Raw genomic sequence first — 17,765 nt, forward strand, 5'->3', positions numbered from 1 at the left:
ATTACGATGACTTCCATTTGGATGCCTCTCTTGTCTGCACAATGTTGTGTGTAAGGTGGCTTCCACTCGTTTCCCAGCACGACTCTCAAGGGCCAGGGGTAGAGGACAGGTGTGAGACCCCTGTGGTGCCACTCTCCATCATCTGGGTCAATTTCCTGGTCAAGGTCTGCTTTCTTCAGAATGAGATACATTCCTGAGAATGTTTCCTCAGCATGCTCTTATCTGTCCTCTTATGTCTCACAGCCTTACCTCCCAAACCCTTCCTTCCTCCTGGCTCTTCCTCCCTGTCCTGTCTGGGTCCTGAGTCATCTTCTCCCCAGAGCCCCTGGCCATCCTTGAGCTTGGGCTCTGAGACCTCAGCAGTCACCTTGCTGCCACCCATCCTAAGTGACCAGGCACAGCACGTGCATGCCCTGGGGACATTCCAACTCTTCTGTCAGGCCACAGGTGAGTAGCACACTTCTCTGTACCCACCATGCCCTCATCTGGCCCCGTCTCCCTCCAGAGGCCTGGCTGGCTAGTGCAGGGGGCTAGAACAGTTGCCTGCAAATGTGGGTATAGGCAAGTGTCTTCGCTGTGGGCATACATATGCTGCCATGTGCTTTGATCTCATATATTGCCTCAGTCTGCATCCCATAGGGAAGGCCAACCCATGCTGTTATTGTGTGATCAGGGATAATAGCTTATAGCAGAAAGGTTAGTTTGATCCCACCAGTTCCTTTTCCAGGGGAAAACTATGAGCTGTCTGCCTTGTAAAGATGCATGGCCTGCAAAATCCTATGGAGCCATTCTTCTCTTTCTGACTCAATGGCCAAGGGTTCGGTTTGGACCTGATGGGAAATGTGGGAGTTACAAATAATCTACAGCAGGGCTCACTAGCCGTTTTCCATTGAGAGCCCGATAAGCATGCCCAGCGTTCTGCGTTACCTGGTTGAAACCACTCTGCTATTGTGGAAGCAGCCACAGACAACATGCAACTGAATGGTGGTGGCTGGGAAATAATACACTAGGAATTCTACAAAAGTTAGGGGCTGGCTTTGGCGATCGTGTCCCAGCCCCTGGCATATAAGATTACATAGATTTCTGCTAACAGTGGAGGGCCATATGTGTCGCGTGTGGCAACTTTAAAATTAACTTCAGAGCTTTCAAAATATGAATTTTGTAAATTGTTAGGTTCACGATGCATGAAAAGTCTAGTATCCCTGTCTACCAAAGACAGAAGAGGTAGGTTAATATTGGACATCCGCTCTGGAAAGATGGCCCAAACCGAGTGTCAAATGTTTCCTAGGCTTTAGGCAGGGCCCGGAGACCCCTAACTAAGGGGATTTTTAATTAGTCAATAAATACAGAAAGGGAGGAAATGGTATAGACCCATGGTACTTACCTGATGAGGAAAATAAATCGTGAGGCATGGAAACACATTCGTCTTGAGATTTGAATCTACCAAAAACGACTACATTTTGACTTGCTGCCCGTTCCCTCTCCCCCCACCCCCCACCCTACCCCCATCTTTGAACTAAGCACTGGAGCCTTTGCTTGGCCTGTGCATCTGCAGTAGATCCCGCGGGTCTGTTTGCATGTGGTTGCTCTGCCCAAGCCGTGGCGAGAGTGATGTGACCCTGACTTCTGGGTGTGGAGCTTTATGGGACACATTTTGGAAAGGCCATTCATGTGGTCTGGGTATGTGCCATACTGTGGACTAAACCTGAGCTGGGCATCCAAATGATGCTTCAGGCTCAGGTTCCGAAGAGGCTCTGAGCATCAGGTGTTCTTTTTGATGATTTACGATCTCAGACCCATCGGAGGGTATCAAGGGCTGTCACTGGGTAGCCTGGAGCCCTGCCTGAGGTTCTCTCTCATATGAATTTCATCACAGTAGTAGTAGTAAATGGTTTCAGAGCTCTCTAATGAAAGGTCTAGCAAAGTGTTTTTAGACTATGGAATTTCAGGAAAGAACATAAAACTTTCTGCGGCCATCTTTCCCCTCATGGGACAGTTTTCTACTTAAACCGTAATTCTGATTAGATTTCCTGTGGTGTTCATGTGGTCTGGGGACATATGGGCATCAGAAGTTTCACAAAGAGCAAAGAATCTGGCCGAGTATTTTCAATGCCATGGAGGAGAAAAGCATCCTCACGTGACCTTCTAGAGCACCTGGCAAAGGGCCCTTTCCTGAGTTCTGGTGTTCTGAAATTTTGCCCAACTTGTGTACCCTGCATCTGCTGAATCCCGAGTGGAGCTCCCTGTGGATTCTGGTCAGGAAGGGTTTGCCTGACCAGAAGACCTGCTTTAAAACTGCCACAAGCTCATTGATGCAACTCCTACTGTAGGCTGTGCTCCAGGCAGAGAACTTTACAAGCATCATCTAAGGCAGCAGTTTTCAACCTGTGGGTTGTGACCCCTTTGGGGGTTGAACGACCCTTTCACAGGGGTCGCCCGATTCATAACAGTAGCAAAATTAGTTATGAAATGGCAACAAATAATTTTATGGTTGGGGGGGTCATCACAGCATGAGGATGGTTGAGAACCACTGATCTAAGGGAATCTATTCCTATGGTATGTTATCCTCTGTATTAATTCCATTAATTAATTAATTCAGTGCACCCTGTAGCCATTGGCTTGCTGAGTACCCACGTTCTGGGAGAGGTAGTTTCCATTGCCTGGCCGACTCTCCAGTACTTCCAGAATTCACTTGGCCCCTAGAGGCAAAGACCTTGCCAGCCAGGGTGGGTGCCTTCACCACTCAGCCAGAGTGGGGCAGAACCTCCAGTAGGTGCTCCTGCAAACTTTGCAGAAGTGCTCCTGATGTGAGATGGCTTACACCTCAACCTGCTGCCAGCTCTCACAGATCTCAGACCAGAGAGCATGGGAGGGTGTTTGGATCACGAGAAGTTCAGGCTTGGCCATATCTGTTGCAAGAAGGTCCTGTAGCTGCCAATGTTGCATAAAGAGGATAGCATAAAATAACAGACATTGATTCTCTCACAGTTCGAGAGGCCAGAAGCCCAAATTAAGGTGCCTATAGAGCTGAGTTCCCCCTGCAGGCTCTGGGTGAGGATCTATTCTGTCTCGCTTACCTTCTTGTTGCTGCCATAGAGACTTGGAGCTCCATGACTCCAGCCTTTTCTTCTGGGCACAGTCCTTCTCCGCATGTATCATCTTCTCTTCATTTAGGGTCCACTCGGTATTCTAGGACTAATCTCAAATCTTTCAACTTAATCCCATCTAGATATCAAGTCCATTCACAAACTTCCCAAATTAGGCCCTGGATGTTCTCCGTCACTCACCTCAGTCATGACTTTGAGCATACTGCACAGAAGAGCTGGAAAGTCAAGACTGGAGACCCCAGACATTGACCCAAACCCACTTGCTCCTACCAGGCCAGATCCTTTTCCTTTGTGTGTAATCTCTACCTTCTGGTCTCAGAGGCAGCCTGGACAACACCAAGAGTGTACGCGACCAGTTCGCAGCCCCACCTAAGCACTCACACTGCCTTTGGACTTAGACAAAGACACACATGAAGTTGGAGCTACTATGCTCTCTTCTGATTCAGGTATGCTTCTGTGGTCTTGACCTTGTTTTGGGGAGCCGTGTAGGACTCACCAAAGAAGGTCTTCTTGCTTGTTTGAGGCGAGGCCTCAGAGTGTGTCTCCATCCTTCCCTAATACTCCGTATTTGTGGCATTTGACAAAAAGAGCAGCCCTCTGCTCAGAGGGTTTGTTATATCACGTGACTCCTCTCGGGCCCTGACTAGTGTCGGGTGTGTGGAGGGGCTCCCCACCATGCTTCCTTCCACTTTCTCAAAGCTCTTCCCACAGCCTGATCTTCATTTTGGCCTGGGGCTGTCACACAAATCTAACTCGGACGTCTTCCATTAAGTGATAATGTAAGACGTTATGTAATAGTCCCTGTTTCCTGCCCACTGTGAGACGGATGCTGGGACCAGGGATCAAGAGTCCTTCGAAGGCTACTAGTTACAGGTTTGTGCAAGATGGGTTAGCCCGCACTTGTCATGACGGTGGATGCAGAAAGAAGGCAAGTCGGGAATGTGCATCCCTTCTCTGGGTGAGGAGGCAACCTCTGTGAAGGGAGACAATGCATGCCCAGAAGTTGGTAATGGTCCACAGCTCTGCCCAGCCTCACCCACCCCACCGGAGGCTCCTCAGTCTGGGAGGCACTCTACAGGAGGTAAACACCCTAGTCAGCCCTGTTCCTTGAAGTGTTACAGCCCTGGGTGTAAAGGCCTAGGAACAGAAGTGAGGTGTTTCCACAGAGACTTCAGGTGGGAGGAGGAGGGCCATAGGCCAATGTTCTGGGCCTGCTCTCAGTGACACTACAGTGCTGATAGGTGCCCTGCTGTGGGTCACATTTTAATTCTCTCTTTCATCTCCCATGCACTCAAAATGAGATGGATAGTTTGTTAAGAGAAAATGTAAGTGCTTCTTCAACATTTTTACTGTTTTACTATGCTCAAGTACATTCCTTAAAAATGCTTTTAATGACCCCCATCCCAAAGGAGATGAACAACACAAACTGTGGGAGAAGGGAGACAGTGGTCAGTGTAAGATATGAAAATAATAATAATTTATAATTTATCAAGGGGTAACAAGGGGGGGAAGGGAGGGGTGAAAAAGAGAAGCTGATACCAAGGGCTCAAATAGAAAAAGCTTAGAAAATTATGAATGGCAACGTAAGTACAGATACGCCCGATACAACTGCTGTGTGGGTTGTTCGAAGAGCTGTTAGGAGCCCCCAATAAAAATGATCTTTAAAAAAATAGTTTTAATGACGCTTAAAAATGTCTTCACACTATAGGAAGAATATGTGGTCCGTGTTTTCCATACATGCAGCTCCAACCCCAGGAGCTAGGCACTTTCTGGAAGATTTGGTGCTGAGGGTCCTTATTAGTGTGGCTTCAGCTCAGGTCACACAGACAGATTCTGTGTGCCAGGCCGAGGCGTAAGGAACATTCCAGAAACCCTGGTGCTACATCTCAGCGACTTTAGTCCTCCAAGCAGATCTCAGTGCCTGTCACTTGTCAGGCAAGGCTAGGAAAAAGGAGGGAGAGGACTCTGCTGTTTCAGAATTGACTCCCATGTCTGTTCTAAGAAACATCACTTGATCAGGACAAGTCTTGTTGTTGTTAAGAAATCATTTTATTGGGGGCTCTTACAGCTCGTATACAATCCATGCATCTATTGTTTCAAGCACGTTTGTACATAGGTTGCCATCATCCTTTTTAAACATTTTCATTCTACTTGAGTCCTTGGTGTTCAGGACACCCCTCGTGAGAATATTTTTAAATTCGATTCTACCTAGACATCCATCAACTGGGGAGTGGCTAAGAAAATGTGGCAGCATGGATATATACTCAGCAGTTAAATGATAAGAAAAATACATAACAGTTATCCACGACTAGAATTTTAAATACTCTTAATGGGGAAATGAATTCTAGAGCGACAAGATTAACAAAAATAAACCTGCATGCACACACACACACACTCAAAACTCCCAAGAAACCTAAAGAAGCCAACCAAGGCTTGAACATTCTTTTCAAAACAGCTCCAGGCTGCTAAGCAAAACATTTTGGGACATAACTTTCAGAATACCATTCAGCATGTATGGCTTTTCTTTCAAAATAGCTCTTAAGTTATAAAACCATGTTTGTTTGTTACAGTAAAATTGGAAAGTATAAATTAAAAAAATTAAATCTTCACTTAATAATTTGGATATTCTGTGTTTACACAAACCTGTATGTCCACACATACATGCATACAAACATGCTCATATTTTTTCATTTAACACAATGTTAGTAGTTTCCTACATGAAAAAGAGTCCTTAAATGAAATTTATTGTATGGTAACATGGTTGGCCTTGTTATATGCCCCCTCTATTGGAAATTTTCCAACTTCTTGCTGATAGGAGCAGAACTCCAGTAACCTTAGCATGGTTCACTCTTCTCAAGATTCATTTCTAGGAATGTCCAATTAAAGGATCTTAACATAGGTCTTTAGGAGGGGACATCTTCGACTATCCAAGACAGTATGCATAATCAAGGAGGTGGACAGAGGTGACGAGGAGTCATGTTTGGTGAAGCAGGGAGCTGATCCTATGAGAACTCAAAAGGAATTACAGTTAAACTGGAAACTGCCCTCCTTTAAAACAACAACAAATTGAAAGCCATCATTGGCCAGTACCATAAAGCTCCATCACCTCACTGCTCTCAGCCCCGTAGTGCATGCGCTGCACATATAAACACAGACACCCACCCAGGAGTGATGGCAACGGTGGGAGTTGTTTTTGTTAGTCTTAATACTGTCATTTTGATATTTGCTTTCCTGGCACATTCATTTGAACTCTAGCCACAGACACAGAGTCCTAATTCCTAGTACTGCTGAACATACTCAAGATGTCGCATTTGGTTTAGTCATTCCCAGGCTGAAAACATCTAGGTACAATCCAATTGTAAACTAGTTATCTTGAGGTATGCTAACCAAGTAATGGGTATAGAGCAGATGTTTCTTAGAATTGACACTAAAGTCAGTCCTAGAAATGTAAAAAGGTGTTCTGTACCGCAGTGCTAGCTCTCTGGACAGCCTCCCTCACCCATACCAATGTGCATATAGGCGAGCCAAGTTCCCTGCCCTGAATGATGTGCTGAATCAGCCCCACACTCCTACCCAGATGAAGACCAGGAATAGTGCGATCCCAGTCCTTTTGACCAGAGGTAGGCGTCTAGGGGTTGGAGCAGGGGAAAGCAGGGAAGGGAACTGTGCCTGCAGGACTATCTGAGGCTAACTTGACTCTGTCCAGCTGTCTAGCTCAGTCCAGGCTCATCTTACACCTTGAACCAGGGGGAGGGAGGCTGGGCTCTTTGATAACGTCCTCAGTTCTTTCTTCAACCTAAATCTTAATGGGGAAAGTGGAATTTTTAATAGGGATGGGGAATTGGGTCTGACTTCCTTCCTCTAGCTGACTGTATGGCCGCACAGTGAAGTCTTTGTACCACCCACGATCCAGCCCTCACTTCCCAGATAATTGACTGGAATATGAGAATTGGAAAGCTAGGTTACTGCTGGGCACCAGCAATGACCTGGTGCCAAAGTCCCTTTGCCCTGGAGTAATGAGTTCACTGGTGGCCCGTGCTTCAGGAGGGTTTCTGCATACTGGTCGATCCCTACCCAGGCCCCTTTGCTCCTTTCACAGTGGAGACTGCTTTCCATGGGCCCACGTGCTTCTGTGAATTAGATGTTGGGCTTCTGAACTACAAGGTTGGTTGTTCCAAGTCCAAGGAAGAAAGACGAGGGTGTGCTCCTACGATTTTCAGTCTCAGATCCCCGATGTAGAATTACATTAAGTCACAATTTACCCACTAGTCTGTGCCTTGCACAACTCCCCAGGATTTCTGCTGGGAACCTCACTTAGCTCTACCTGTCAAACTAGAACCTGCCAGCTCCCACCCTTCTCACAGAGCCCTGAATAGAGGAGTCAGAGAGTCACTTAAAGTAGTTGACTTGTTGTAGTTAAACTAAATAACCTCAACGGAAAACAAGGATTTAGGCAGTCCTTAAAGAACAGCTCCGTGCTGTTATTGGTGACAATATGGGGGGGGGGGGTGCATAACAGACCTGGGCCTGAGCACAGGAGCCTGCGTGACCGTGGATAGGGTTTGTGAGGCAGAACCTTCTGTAGGCGGATAGGTTTGTCCCATAAAGCACTAGTACTATGTGTTCCTCATAGGCCATGACCACACTGTGATGAGCTAAAGGACAATTGGGATCTCCCAGACCCTTCTCAGCTCCCTGGCACCCCCACCCAGCACTGTTAACTCTTCAGGTAGTCCCTAATCTGCCCCACACCTACTTCTCTCTAAGGCTATCCAGTGCCCGAGGCTGAAGGATGCCACTCTAGACCTGCCCTTCTATCTCCAGACTGAGCACAGCAGGATAGCCCTAAGGAGGGATGGGTTTTGAAGCACTCAGGGACTCATCTGGCAAGGGTAGAACAGAAAAAAATTCAGAGTCTCCAAGAACAGTCACCAAGCCCTCCACTAATGTGAGGAGACCCTGTGCAGTGATGGTCCAAGCATGTTCTGGAGGTCAGAGGCCTGGCAGGTGTTATCTGAAGAAACCGGGGCCTGGACACCAGACTCCAGGATGGAATCAAGATGCCAAGGCATTTGAGGGCAATTTGGTTCTGCCTTGTTATTTCTAGTCTGGCTCTGAAAACCACAGGCTCTTATATTCCTCTAGGGCAGGCATGTAAGGGATGTACATTCCTCTGGCCACGAGCCCTCAGTTCGAGGTTCCTTCATGCTCAGGGGAATGCACGAGAAACGCTCTGTGTGTTTATAGGTCCTTCAGATGTTCACTTCGTCTGGGAGAAGAACGGGCAAAAGATGGAGCTCTGTGCCCCCGTGCAAACCCATGTGTTGTCCAATGGCAAGGCCCACACACTCAGCTGGCTGCAAGATTCCATTCAAGAAAGCACCGAGTATCGCTGTTCTGCTACCTCCTCAGCAGGAAACAGGACATCGAAAGTGTGGGTCACAGTGGTGGCTCAGGGTAAGTGGGTGCCTGGTCCTACTATCCAATTTCAACGTAGGTGTTTTGTTTCTAAATAGTATTTACCCTTTATATTTCTAAAAGCCATGCTTATATGGTAGCATCTTAGTGTTAAGATCATCTTTTGGCCTTGTAAGACGGTGAGGACTTCATTTTTTTTCACTGGAGACAGAGACGAGGGAGAGGGAGAGGACAGGAGAGGAGAGAATACCAGTTTAACTCATTTCTAAATTTGGGTTGGATTGTTACTTAGGGTTTCTATCACATAGAACAGTTGAGGCAAGTAGATCTTTCATGGTTTCCTTTCCTAAACTTCTGGTTTTTTGTGTAAACAATAGTTGTCCTGATTTTCATTTGCTTGGCTTCTCAGTTTTTATTAACACCACTCGTTTCATAAACACCTAAATCATTGCATAAATGCAATCATCTGGGTTCTGTTGTTAAACCTCCTCCAGAACCTTCTAGTCTTGCCCAAGGTGATAGTTTGTCCCTTTCACACTGCCACCCTAAGAGTGTCCTTTACCCTGACGCTGGAAAGCCCATTTCTGTCGATGCAGTGGTGGCTCCTTGGTGGTACTTTGCTCAAATGCATTTTTCTGAAATCTGTCTCGCAATACACCTCAGAATGGGTGTGTGGGAAGTAAATATTTTTAGACCCCCATGTATCATTTTTTTCCTATCTGTATACTTAAATACTTTGAGAATCTGCAGTAAACTTATTGATGATTAAAACCCATAAACAGCCTGTAGCATGAATTACATAAGCAAAACCGCACAATTGGACTAATTCCATGATAGCCAGAAAAAAGATTAAAGTTCTCTTTTACTTCTAAACTGTTTCATAAATTTTTCTATTACATTTTTATTTCTAAGAGCCTTTTCTCTGAACTTTAAAATAAAAACTTTTATTGTGAATTAGGTTTACAGGGCAGATCATTGGTCTTAAATTCAGCGATTCATACACATTCTGCTTCAACTCTCCCATTGTAACCCCTCGATGACCCCTTGTTGCTTCTGTTTTCTATTTCTGTTTCTCCTCCTTTCTAACCCTCTGAACTTGGTTGCAGGGTATATGCTGCCTTTATTATCTTCAATGTTTGGTTATTCTACCTCAGGGGATGACCATAGTCCTACAGGTCTCTAGCCAATCAGTAACTCTTAATTTTTTTTATTACATTGTTTTTTCTTTTATTTGCCTTCTCAACTTTCTATTTTTTTCTACCACATATTTACTTCTAAGAGTTATCCAAGTCTCCGAATTTTTTTTTACTACCTTGTGTATTAAGATACTGGCAGTGCTAGAGATGTGTTTAGAAATTATTTGGATGTGGTATCCCCCACTCTACTTCCTGTTCAGTGTTGAATTAAAAACGGTCTGCTAAGAAACAAAGGGGAAAAAAATGTCCTGCTAATGAAAACCCAATGGTGCAGGGATCTACTTGGATTGTCAAGAATTGTGGCCCTCTGGAGCACTATTCCGAGGTGACAGGTGACGTGGGGTGGCCAGCAACACCAACAGTTATTGGAGTCCGTTTGTACCGTCCCACCTATTACTTCTGTTTCTCAGTTGTAGGGCTCAGACCTCAGAACTTATTTTTTTTTAAAGAACTTTTAAAACCACTGCGATTCTGTGAATCTGAGCTCAAAGGAATGTTCTACGTCAAATGTTGTGCTTAAACAGAAAGATAGGTAGTCAAGTTTGTATATTAATAAACCCTACAGGTAGCTTTGCTTTCAAACTCCAAAGCAAGAGATACCTGGGAAATCAGAGTATCTGGTGCTAAACACAGGCCTGCTCTGGCTTCCAGAAAGGATTCCTTCTTCAAAGGAAGAGGTGGCATTGCAGCAACATTAGCAAAGCTGCCCTTCCTAGACCCTGAGTGTCGTCAACATCCCATGGGGTGTAGACAGGGAGCTCATCTCTAGAACCAAAGATTGCAGAGTGTAAAGGGCTGTTCTTCATGTGTGCGGTGACCCCAGCACTGATCCTATGGCATTGCGAAGAGTTGTAACCCTCAAAAGGTGACAACTGGATTGTGATGGGACAGCTGACCTTCAAACTGCTGCTCCAAGGGGTATACAGCCAACCTGTGGAGGACTCTCCAAGCTCTACTGTGCCCTATGTTCCCTAGCAGAGGAGGCCTCGTCTTTCACTGATGCCCATGGTATGACCTTGGGCCAACGCTTACCTCTTGTGTCCTTAGCACTTTAACATGAAATAAGGGAAGATAATCTACTGTAACCATGGAAAAGAACTGAGACCATAAGCCCCAATTCTATCTTCTAGAGGCTACATACCAGAAGTGGACCAGAGAGCTCACCACCTGGAGAACCATGGTCGGCGAGCATAAACGCACAATGCAGACCTGGAGGAAGACGTGGGTATGCTGCGGGCTCTGGGCCTTGGGTGGGTATGGGGAGCAAATGGCCTGATGCCTGACTGCCCCCAGGTCCAGGGCTGAATAGTCACAAGTGTTGTGTAGAGCACTTAAATGCTTGAGAACTTCACTCCAGCACCCATAACCCTTCAAGCCCAGGTGAACACATCCATACCCACTCTGGCACCTGAGGGTGAAGGATAATTAAATCAGTGGCCAAGTGACTTAGACTGACTCCTTATAGTGAGTGGCTGGCACAGCCAGGCCAAAAGTCTCATAACCACTGCTTTCAATAAGAGCGTGAAAATTGGAAAATGGGATGGTAAGTGCTGGTGAGCAGTGATCGCCTTGGGCTGGCTTGGCAGCATTTGCCTAAGTATCTCTGCTATTGTGCCCTATGGAGAGCAGAAAGGGGTAGCTTCTTAAACCTCAGTCCTACATAGAGAGGACAGGCACTTTGGACAAGCTCTGTACACGATGCCCAATACCATGGTCAGAGTTGACATGACAACTCAAAATTAATTATTGGATATGCAAGGAAGTTTATAACAGCACACATGTCAGGCTTTAAATACTTTTGCCTAAATGACAACAAGCTGCTGCTTGAGTTGGTGCTATCAAATAGGGCATTTTTAAAAAATCATTTTATTGGGGGCTTGTACAACTTTTATCACAATCCATACATCCATCCATCGTGTCAAGCACATTTGTATATTTGTTGCAAATGGGGCATTTCTAATCAACCCTTTAAAATTAAATTTGAGAGATGGGACTGGAGCTTATATGGGGGTTCCCTTCCTACTGAGTGTCCCTGACACATAAGACAAGAAGGAAGAGCTTGTCTTAGGAATTCCAAACCAAACTGAGCACCTACTTTAGAAAATAGGATAGGGAATCACAGGAACCACTGAATTTTGACCTTTCCCTCCCGCATAGAAAACTACTGTCTAAAACAAGTATGAGTTGGAGAAAAAGGTCCAACTGCTTTGCTAATTCAATGACAACATTACTCTTTCAGGAAAGTTGTGACAAGGATACTGTTTAACCACAAGGAGGCAGTTCCTGAAACAAATCTAAAGCAGACCCTACCACCCACCCCAGTCACCCCTGGAGAAGATTCTGTGCTTGCACCTGAGGATCCACAGCTTGGCTGCTCCAGCTCTACCTGCTTTGAATACATCCCCAATCTCGCCAGAGGCTGGGCAGTAGAAGCAGGACCCCAGAGCTGGACTCAAGTGGGTAGTCACTCCCCGTGTACTCTTTTTAATCCAATGCTTCCCATGACAGAAGGGTCTCTCTGGCCAAAGGATAGGAGGCCACAAAAATGCTTTCATTAAGTTAAAATTGCCATTATGTTCGTAAGGTCATTCCTACAGGATCTGAATAATTTCTTTTTTTTAAGAAAAGGGCTACTATTCGAACCAACATTCAACCTATTATTTCACTGACAGGAATCTAGGAACTGCTCTTTCCACCTTTCAAATTTAGCCACTTCTCTCTAAGGCAAGGTTTCTTAAACTGTGGGTTGTGTAACTGAATGCGGAGGTAGTGACATTTTGGCAACAATAAAGGTTTCTGAATGCACAACGACCGAAAACTCACTCAAAATCAAACAGAGAATGAACCCAATGTGTTCCTGGCAACACTTGCCAGTGTTGTAAATTTCTGGGGCAAAATGGGGTCAGAAGTGGAAAAATCCCTGTTCTACAGGATACTACCAAGGAAGAAAAAAACGGAAGACCCCAAATGATAATGAATGGTGAGACTCAACCATCATCAGCTGAGTAAACTGGTGATGTTTTGTCACACAAAAATTTTTTTGCCTTAGACCCTAAGTGACAATGAGGTCCACCATGGGAGCAAAAATTGCTATTATTTGTTTTTCCTCATTAGACTCAGTACTCCGTGTTTGCTAAGTGCTGGGCTTTGTGTCCACATGTGCAGCCTTCGGCACTGGCCACATGGGCAGGTGGATTAGAAAAGGGACCCCTGCTACAGGTGCACAGTGACACAGGTCTGATGAGAAAGGTTTGTGACCCAGACTTTTTGAAAGCCGAGACAGCGTCCCTCTTTGTGAGCATGGGCATTGACAATTTTTGGTCTATCATATAAGAAGTTTTGTGAAAAATAAAGCTGCAACCTTGTGATTCTGAGGAAGTCACAGATCTTAAAGACCTGTGGATCATGGGCATATTTCAGACCCCGCTCTCTTAGCAGAGGGTAAGCTGAGGTCAGTACACATTTTCCAACGAATCACTTCAAGGATGCGGAATGAACAGGACCTCTTACAATGTGATCAAAAGCACCAAGATGCCCTGGGGCTCCCCGCACTCTAAAGTCCTCCTTCAGTAGGGCAAGCTAACCCCTTGCCAAAGATGCTGATCTTCCCAAAGAACCGCCACATACTTTCAACATAACGCCTATCAATAAGTTCTCTTTGGCACTGTGGTTCCTGCTTGCGGAGATGGGGGTCATGTGTGGAGTGGGGGGGGCACCCCACCCCCACAGGTGGCTTCGACAATTATCAGTTGACAGACTGGTCTGAGCTTTGGGTTCTTTTCCAAGGTGCTGTTTTCTTTATCAAATCCTCTGCAAGTTTGTATTTAACCAGAGCACGTTTGTTGAACAGTTCATACAGCCAGGTATAAGATGTGGTAGTCTGTTGAGAGTGTAGTGCACGAGGATTAACAATTCTCAAGACCATGAAAGCATAACCCTGTGCCTGTCCTAAGATGCTGGGTCTGTATTTGGGACCCCCTCGTTCCCCATATGCTCTGGGCACCACCATTATTCATTCACATGGCACCAGGGAGCTCCTATGCTGTCAGAGCTTCACATTAGATCCAGAATACTTCGTGAGAATATGGGTGAGGTCAATGGAAAGTAGCCTCAATGGCTAAGGGAAATGCTAAAATGCCACAGTTCACTATGTGCCGCGGTGGACTCGCTTTCATTTTATCTGCTCACCATACGTCACTTCTCAGAGGGAGTAAGATGTTTGGCATGTCTAACTTTAATTAAACAAAGCCCCCAAGTTATCCTTCTTGCTAAATAAACAAAATGTAGTATAATTCCTTTTCTGCTGTTTACTTTGGTGAAAAACCCACAAGGTTAAGTCTACAGGCAGACCTTTAAGAAGCGACACCAATAATGTCTACTCCAAAACATATTAAGTATGTAAACAGCAAATCTTTCCCCTTCTGACAAGATTATCCAAAATGGACAAATCAGACACTTAGGAACATCAATAAAACAGAAAATAAAAGTCTTGCATAAAAGTAATCACTATTTATTAAAAATAAGTTAGCCTTCTTACTTATAGGGAAAATATGAAAGTAAACTTCTTCCCTTTGGTCTCAAAGAATTCAGAATATTCATTTAAAATAAGAAAGTTTTTAAGATTATCAAAACTGAAATGTCAAAACATTGATATGCATTTTTTTAAAATTAAGACTAAATAGTTACAGATTAGAAAATGTTTTTTTCCTTCAGTGACTCATTTTAGCAAATTTTTAATCTATAAATGTGAAAACATACATCCCCTGAGAAACAAGCACGTCACCATGCCCCTCTTTGTTCTAATGTTGGCATCACTCACAGAAGACTTTACACTAGTTTCCTACAAAGCAGTCAGAGCTTCCTGGGAGGTGGAAAAAAGGTAAGATTAGGAATGGCACCTTTTTCCACTTCTTGCCAATTAAATTGTCCTACTCCACCTGACACTCAGTAACTACAATACCGGGCTTCCTGCAGACAGTGTAATTTATAATTTACTTGTTTAATTGTTCTGTAATAATAAGAGGAGTTTCTTTAGCAACCAAAGTAGTCTAAGTATCATGTTTTCTGCAGTATTCTGCAAATCCAGTGTGGTCAGAAAGCCAAAACTGTATCACAGTATGGTCTACAACAAGCCATGTCTACAAACATTCTTTCACTCTGCCTAGTTTTCATATTGAATGGTTGAATCCAATACAGTAGGTCAATGAAGAACTGAGAATAAGACAGTCTTTTCTAATCCACCCCTTTACCCAAAATATGGACACACGTGCGCACACGTGCGCACATGGACACACACACACACAGAGCTCTTTTCTTATAATTTCAAATTCATCACTTGAGAAGTTGAAGCCTCTAATGTTTCTTCTAGTTCCTGGGCACATTGATTATATGCTTCCAAATGTTTTCTCCAGATTTCAACTAGAAAAAAAGAAAATGGTGTAACTAATAAAAAGACACCAACAAACAAGGAACGCCATGCAGACATGAGCACCCTGGGAGAATCAGTGTGGGGAGCATGTGCACACGCTCATTACAAGGTTGGAGGAGTATTATAGCGTGGCTTCTAACCCTGGCACTTGTTCCGTCCCTGAGCACCCACTTTCACTGGACCTATATTATAAATCCCAGAAAGGACATCTGAGGGAATGCTAACTGAAGAACTCGAATGAACTACCTGAGCACAGGTTGAGATGATACTGACCGTAAGTCTGAGAAAGGAAATTATCAGATAATCATTAACAAGGCCTACAAAGCTCACAAAGGAGGTCGTTTCAGGCAACAACCGAGACCACGCCAGGGCCTTGTTAAAATGGGCCCTTGCCACTCATGTAATAATGAACCAATAAGGTGCTCAACTCTGCCCCACCTCACACACACTACCCCACCCTAAAACACTCACTGTAATGTGGCTCTTCTTGCTCACTGGGGTTTGGGTGTGTATCCTGCGAAGAGTTCCCTGATCTCTGTGTGGGTGGGCTGGGTGACATGTAAGGACCAGGCTCTTCAGCCAGCTCTTGGCATATGCTTTGTAGCATGGTCTTGTACTCCTGACGGGCCACCATTGTCAGCTCAACCATCTTGTGGAACTGGTCCTTGGGTAAAAAAGCACATGTGTGATGTTCCAAGAGTACCCGTGAGTACACCAGCTCCCCCGTTCAGCAAACGTGCCCTTGGGAGAGCAAAGCCTAGAGCCTGAGCCATGCTCAGTGTTATCTGGGCCAGCAATCGATAAAAGAGCTGTTCTCTAATACAGCCCTGCTGTTGACACAAAGGTCATCGGTTCATGAGGTCACCTCTGCTCAGTGCCAAACCAGCTCTCCTCGGACTTCCTCCCAGAGCAGCCCTTGTTCCATCTCACCTGAGCTCCATCATAGCTGAATATCCCGACCACACTAACAGGAACGGCTTTGTTTAGACTGCGCCCCAGAGCTTTGCGGTTGAGAGCAAACACAAATGGGATGTTCTGCTCACAGGCATAATCAATAATGGTATGCAAAGTGTCATCCAACCCACCTGCATCAGAGGAAAAGAAAAAAACAACAAAGGAAACACAATACACAGGATGTGTGCTTATTATACTGGTTACAGACATCAGCATTGTGCACCCTCTTTTATATTTCATATTCAGTGGCCAGGGCAGATTTCACCAGAAAACAAAGCCAAGTCACTGCATGTAGTACAGTTCTCAGCCTTTATGAAAAGCAATTCCCCAAATAGAGATGTCTTTAAAGTAATAAAATGTATCACCGCTCCCCCTTAGTCAAATGCTAGTATTGTGCGTAACAGGAAAACTAAATGTTAGCTAATGTTTACCAAGGATCTACCATCTGCTGAGCACCGGTGGCCCAAGGGTTATTCGCTTGGCTGGCAATTGGAATCCACAGGCACGATGTGGGAGAAAGAAAGGATCGATAGCCTTGGAAACCCCGTGGGGCAGCTTCATTCCATGCGATATGGTCTCAATAAGCTGGAATAGGCCTAACGGCAACAAGTTTGTGGTTTTGCGGTACTATGTGCCAGGATCTGTTTTGCATGCAGTCTCACAAAAATCCTACAAGGCTGTTTGAATCATCACAAACAAAAAACCAGAACCCCTCAAGACCAGTGGTGAGAGTGAAGATACTGGGAGGGAGGGAAGGGAGGGTAGAAAGGGGAACATATAACTTCCTCCCTGGGAGATGGGCAACAGAAAAGTGTGTGTGAAGGGAGACACTAGCAGGGGTTCATGAGGGAGGGGGGAAGCAGGGGAGGGGGGGGGGAATGAGGAGCTGATTCCAGGAGCCCAAGCAGAAAGCGAGTTTTGAGAATGATGAGGGCAACGAATATGTACATGTGCTTTACACAATTGATGTAAGTGTGGATTGTGATAAGAGTTGTATGAGCCCCATTAAAATGATAAAAACAAACAAAACCAGAAACACAGAGAGGTGACGTCATGTGTCCCAAATAGTACTTCAAGAAAGAGGCGAACAGGTCTCTAGTTCCCATGTGTACCTACATTAAAAAAGGATGCAATATTCCCACTTGTACCCTAATGCTTCCACATAAGTCACCATTCTAACAAAGGACAATGATGCTAGGCCAACAGGATGCGAATCAGTATCTGCTACTGTGCTGCTGTGAATGACTGAATAAGGCCCTTCTAACCACTAATTACTAGGTAAGACGATGTAAATGTGAGGTGCTTGTGCTCCTTCAAAGGAATCGTGTACACAGCCCTCGTGTAGGGCAGGACCATGCATATAAGTTAAATGGAACCCTAACCCTAACCTCTAACAGGGGGATTGGTAGTTTCATCAACCCATTAGGCTTAAAATGAGCCACCCCAGAGGAAGGAATTGCAGTGTGAGCAAGGTAATAGAGAATGGCGTAACACAGGGTCCATGGTGACCCATATATTTGAAACGCAGGACTGCTGTACAGGGCTTCAGCTCAGGGAAAAGCAAGGGCATTGTCCCACATAAGACACTGGATGCTAGGCCACAATATACTCTCTCCCTCAACGTGAAAAGAGTGGTGCCAAAGGGTTAAGCACTTGCTGCTA

General features: G+C 45.1%; 2 protein-coding genes across 4 annotated transcripts in view; one reads left to right on the plus strand and one right to left on the minus strand.

Annotated features, from left to right (window-relative positions):
• Window positions 1-12,529, plus strand: part of SEMA4D (semaphorin 4D) — a 190,787-nt gene extending 178,258 nt beyond the window's left edge. The window contains exons 15-18 of one of the 2 annotated variants that reach the window (XM_075549823.1): window positions 244-447; window positions 8,355-8,564; window positions 10,852-10,946; window positions 11,961-12,529. In XM_075549823.1, coding sequence (XP_075405938.1) covers window positions 244-447; window positions 8,355-8,564; window positions 10,852-10,946; window positions 11,961-11,987 — 536 coding nt within the window. In that variant the 3' untranslated portion in view covers window positions 11,988-12,529. The remainder of the gene's footprint in view (window positions 1-243; window positions 448-8,354; window positions 8,565-10,851; window positions 10,947-11,960) is intronic. The other variant, XM_075549822.1, reaches the window with a different exon arrangement.
• A 1,701-nt stretch (window positions 12,530-14,230) lies between these two features.
• Window positions 14,231-17,765, minus strand: part of SECISBP2 (SECIS binding protein 2) — a 71,470-nt gene continuing 67,935 nt past the window's right edge. For both annotated transcript variants that reach the window (XM_075549825.1, XM_075549824.1), the window contains 3 exons: window positions 16,080-16,234; window positions 15,621-15,813; window positions 14,231-15,139 (listed from right to left, as the gene is read on the minus strand). In XM_075549825.1, coding sequence (XP_075405940.1) covers window positions 15,036-15,139; window positions 15,621-15,813; window positions 16,080-16,234 — 452 coding nt within the window. In that variant the 3' untranslated portion in view covers window positions 14,231-15,035. The remainder of the gene's footprint in view (window positions 15,140-15,620; window positions 15,814-16,079; window positions 16,235-17,765) is intronic.

The sequence above is a fragment of the Tenrec ecaudatus genome, chromosome 5 (assembly GCF_050624435.1).
Source record: "Tenrec ecaudatus isolate mTenEca1 chromosome 5, mTenEca1.hap1, whole genome shotgun sequence".
NCBI classification, from domain to species: Eukaryota; Metazoa; Chordata; class Mammalia; order Afrosoricida; family Tenrecidae; genus Tenrec; species Tenrec ecaudatus.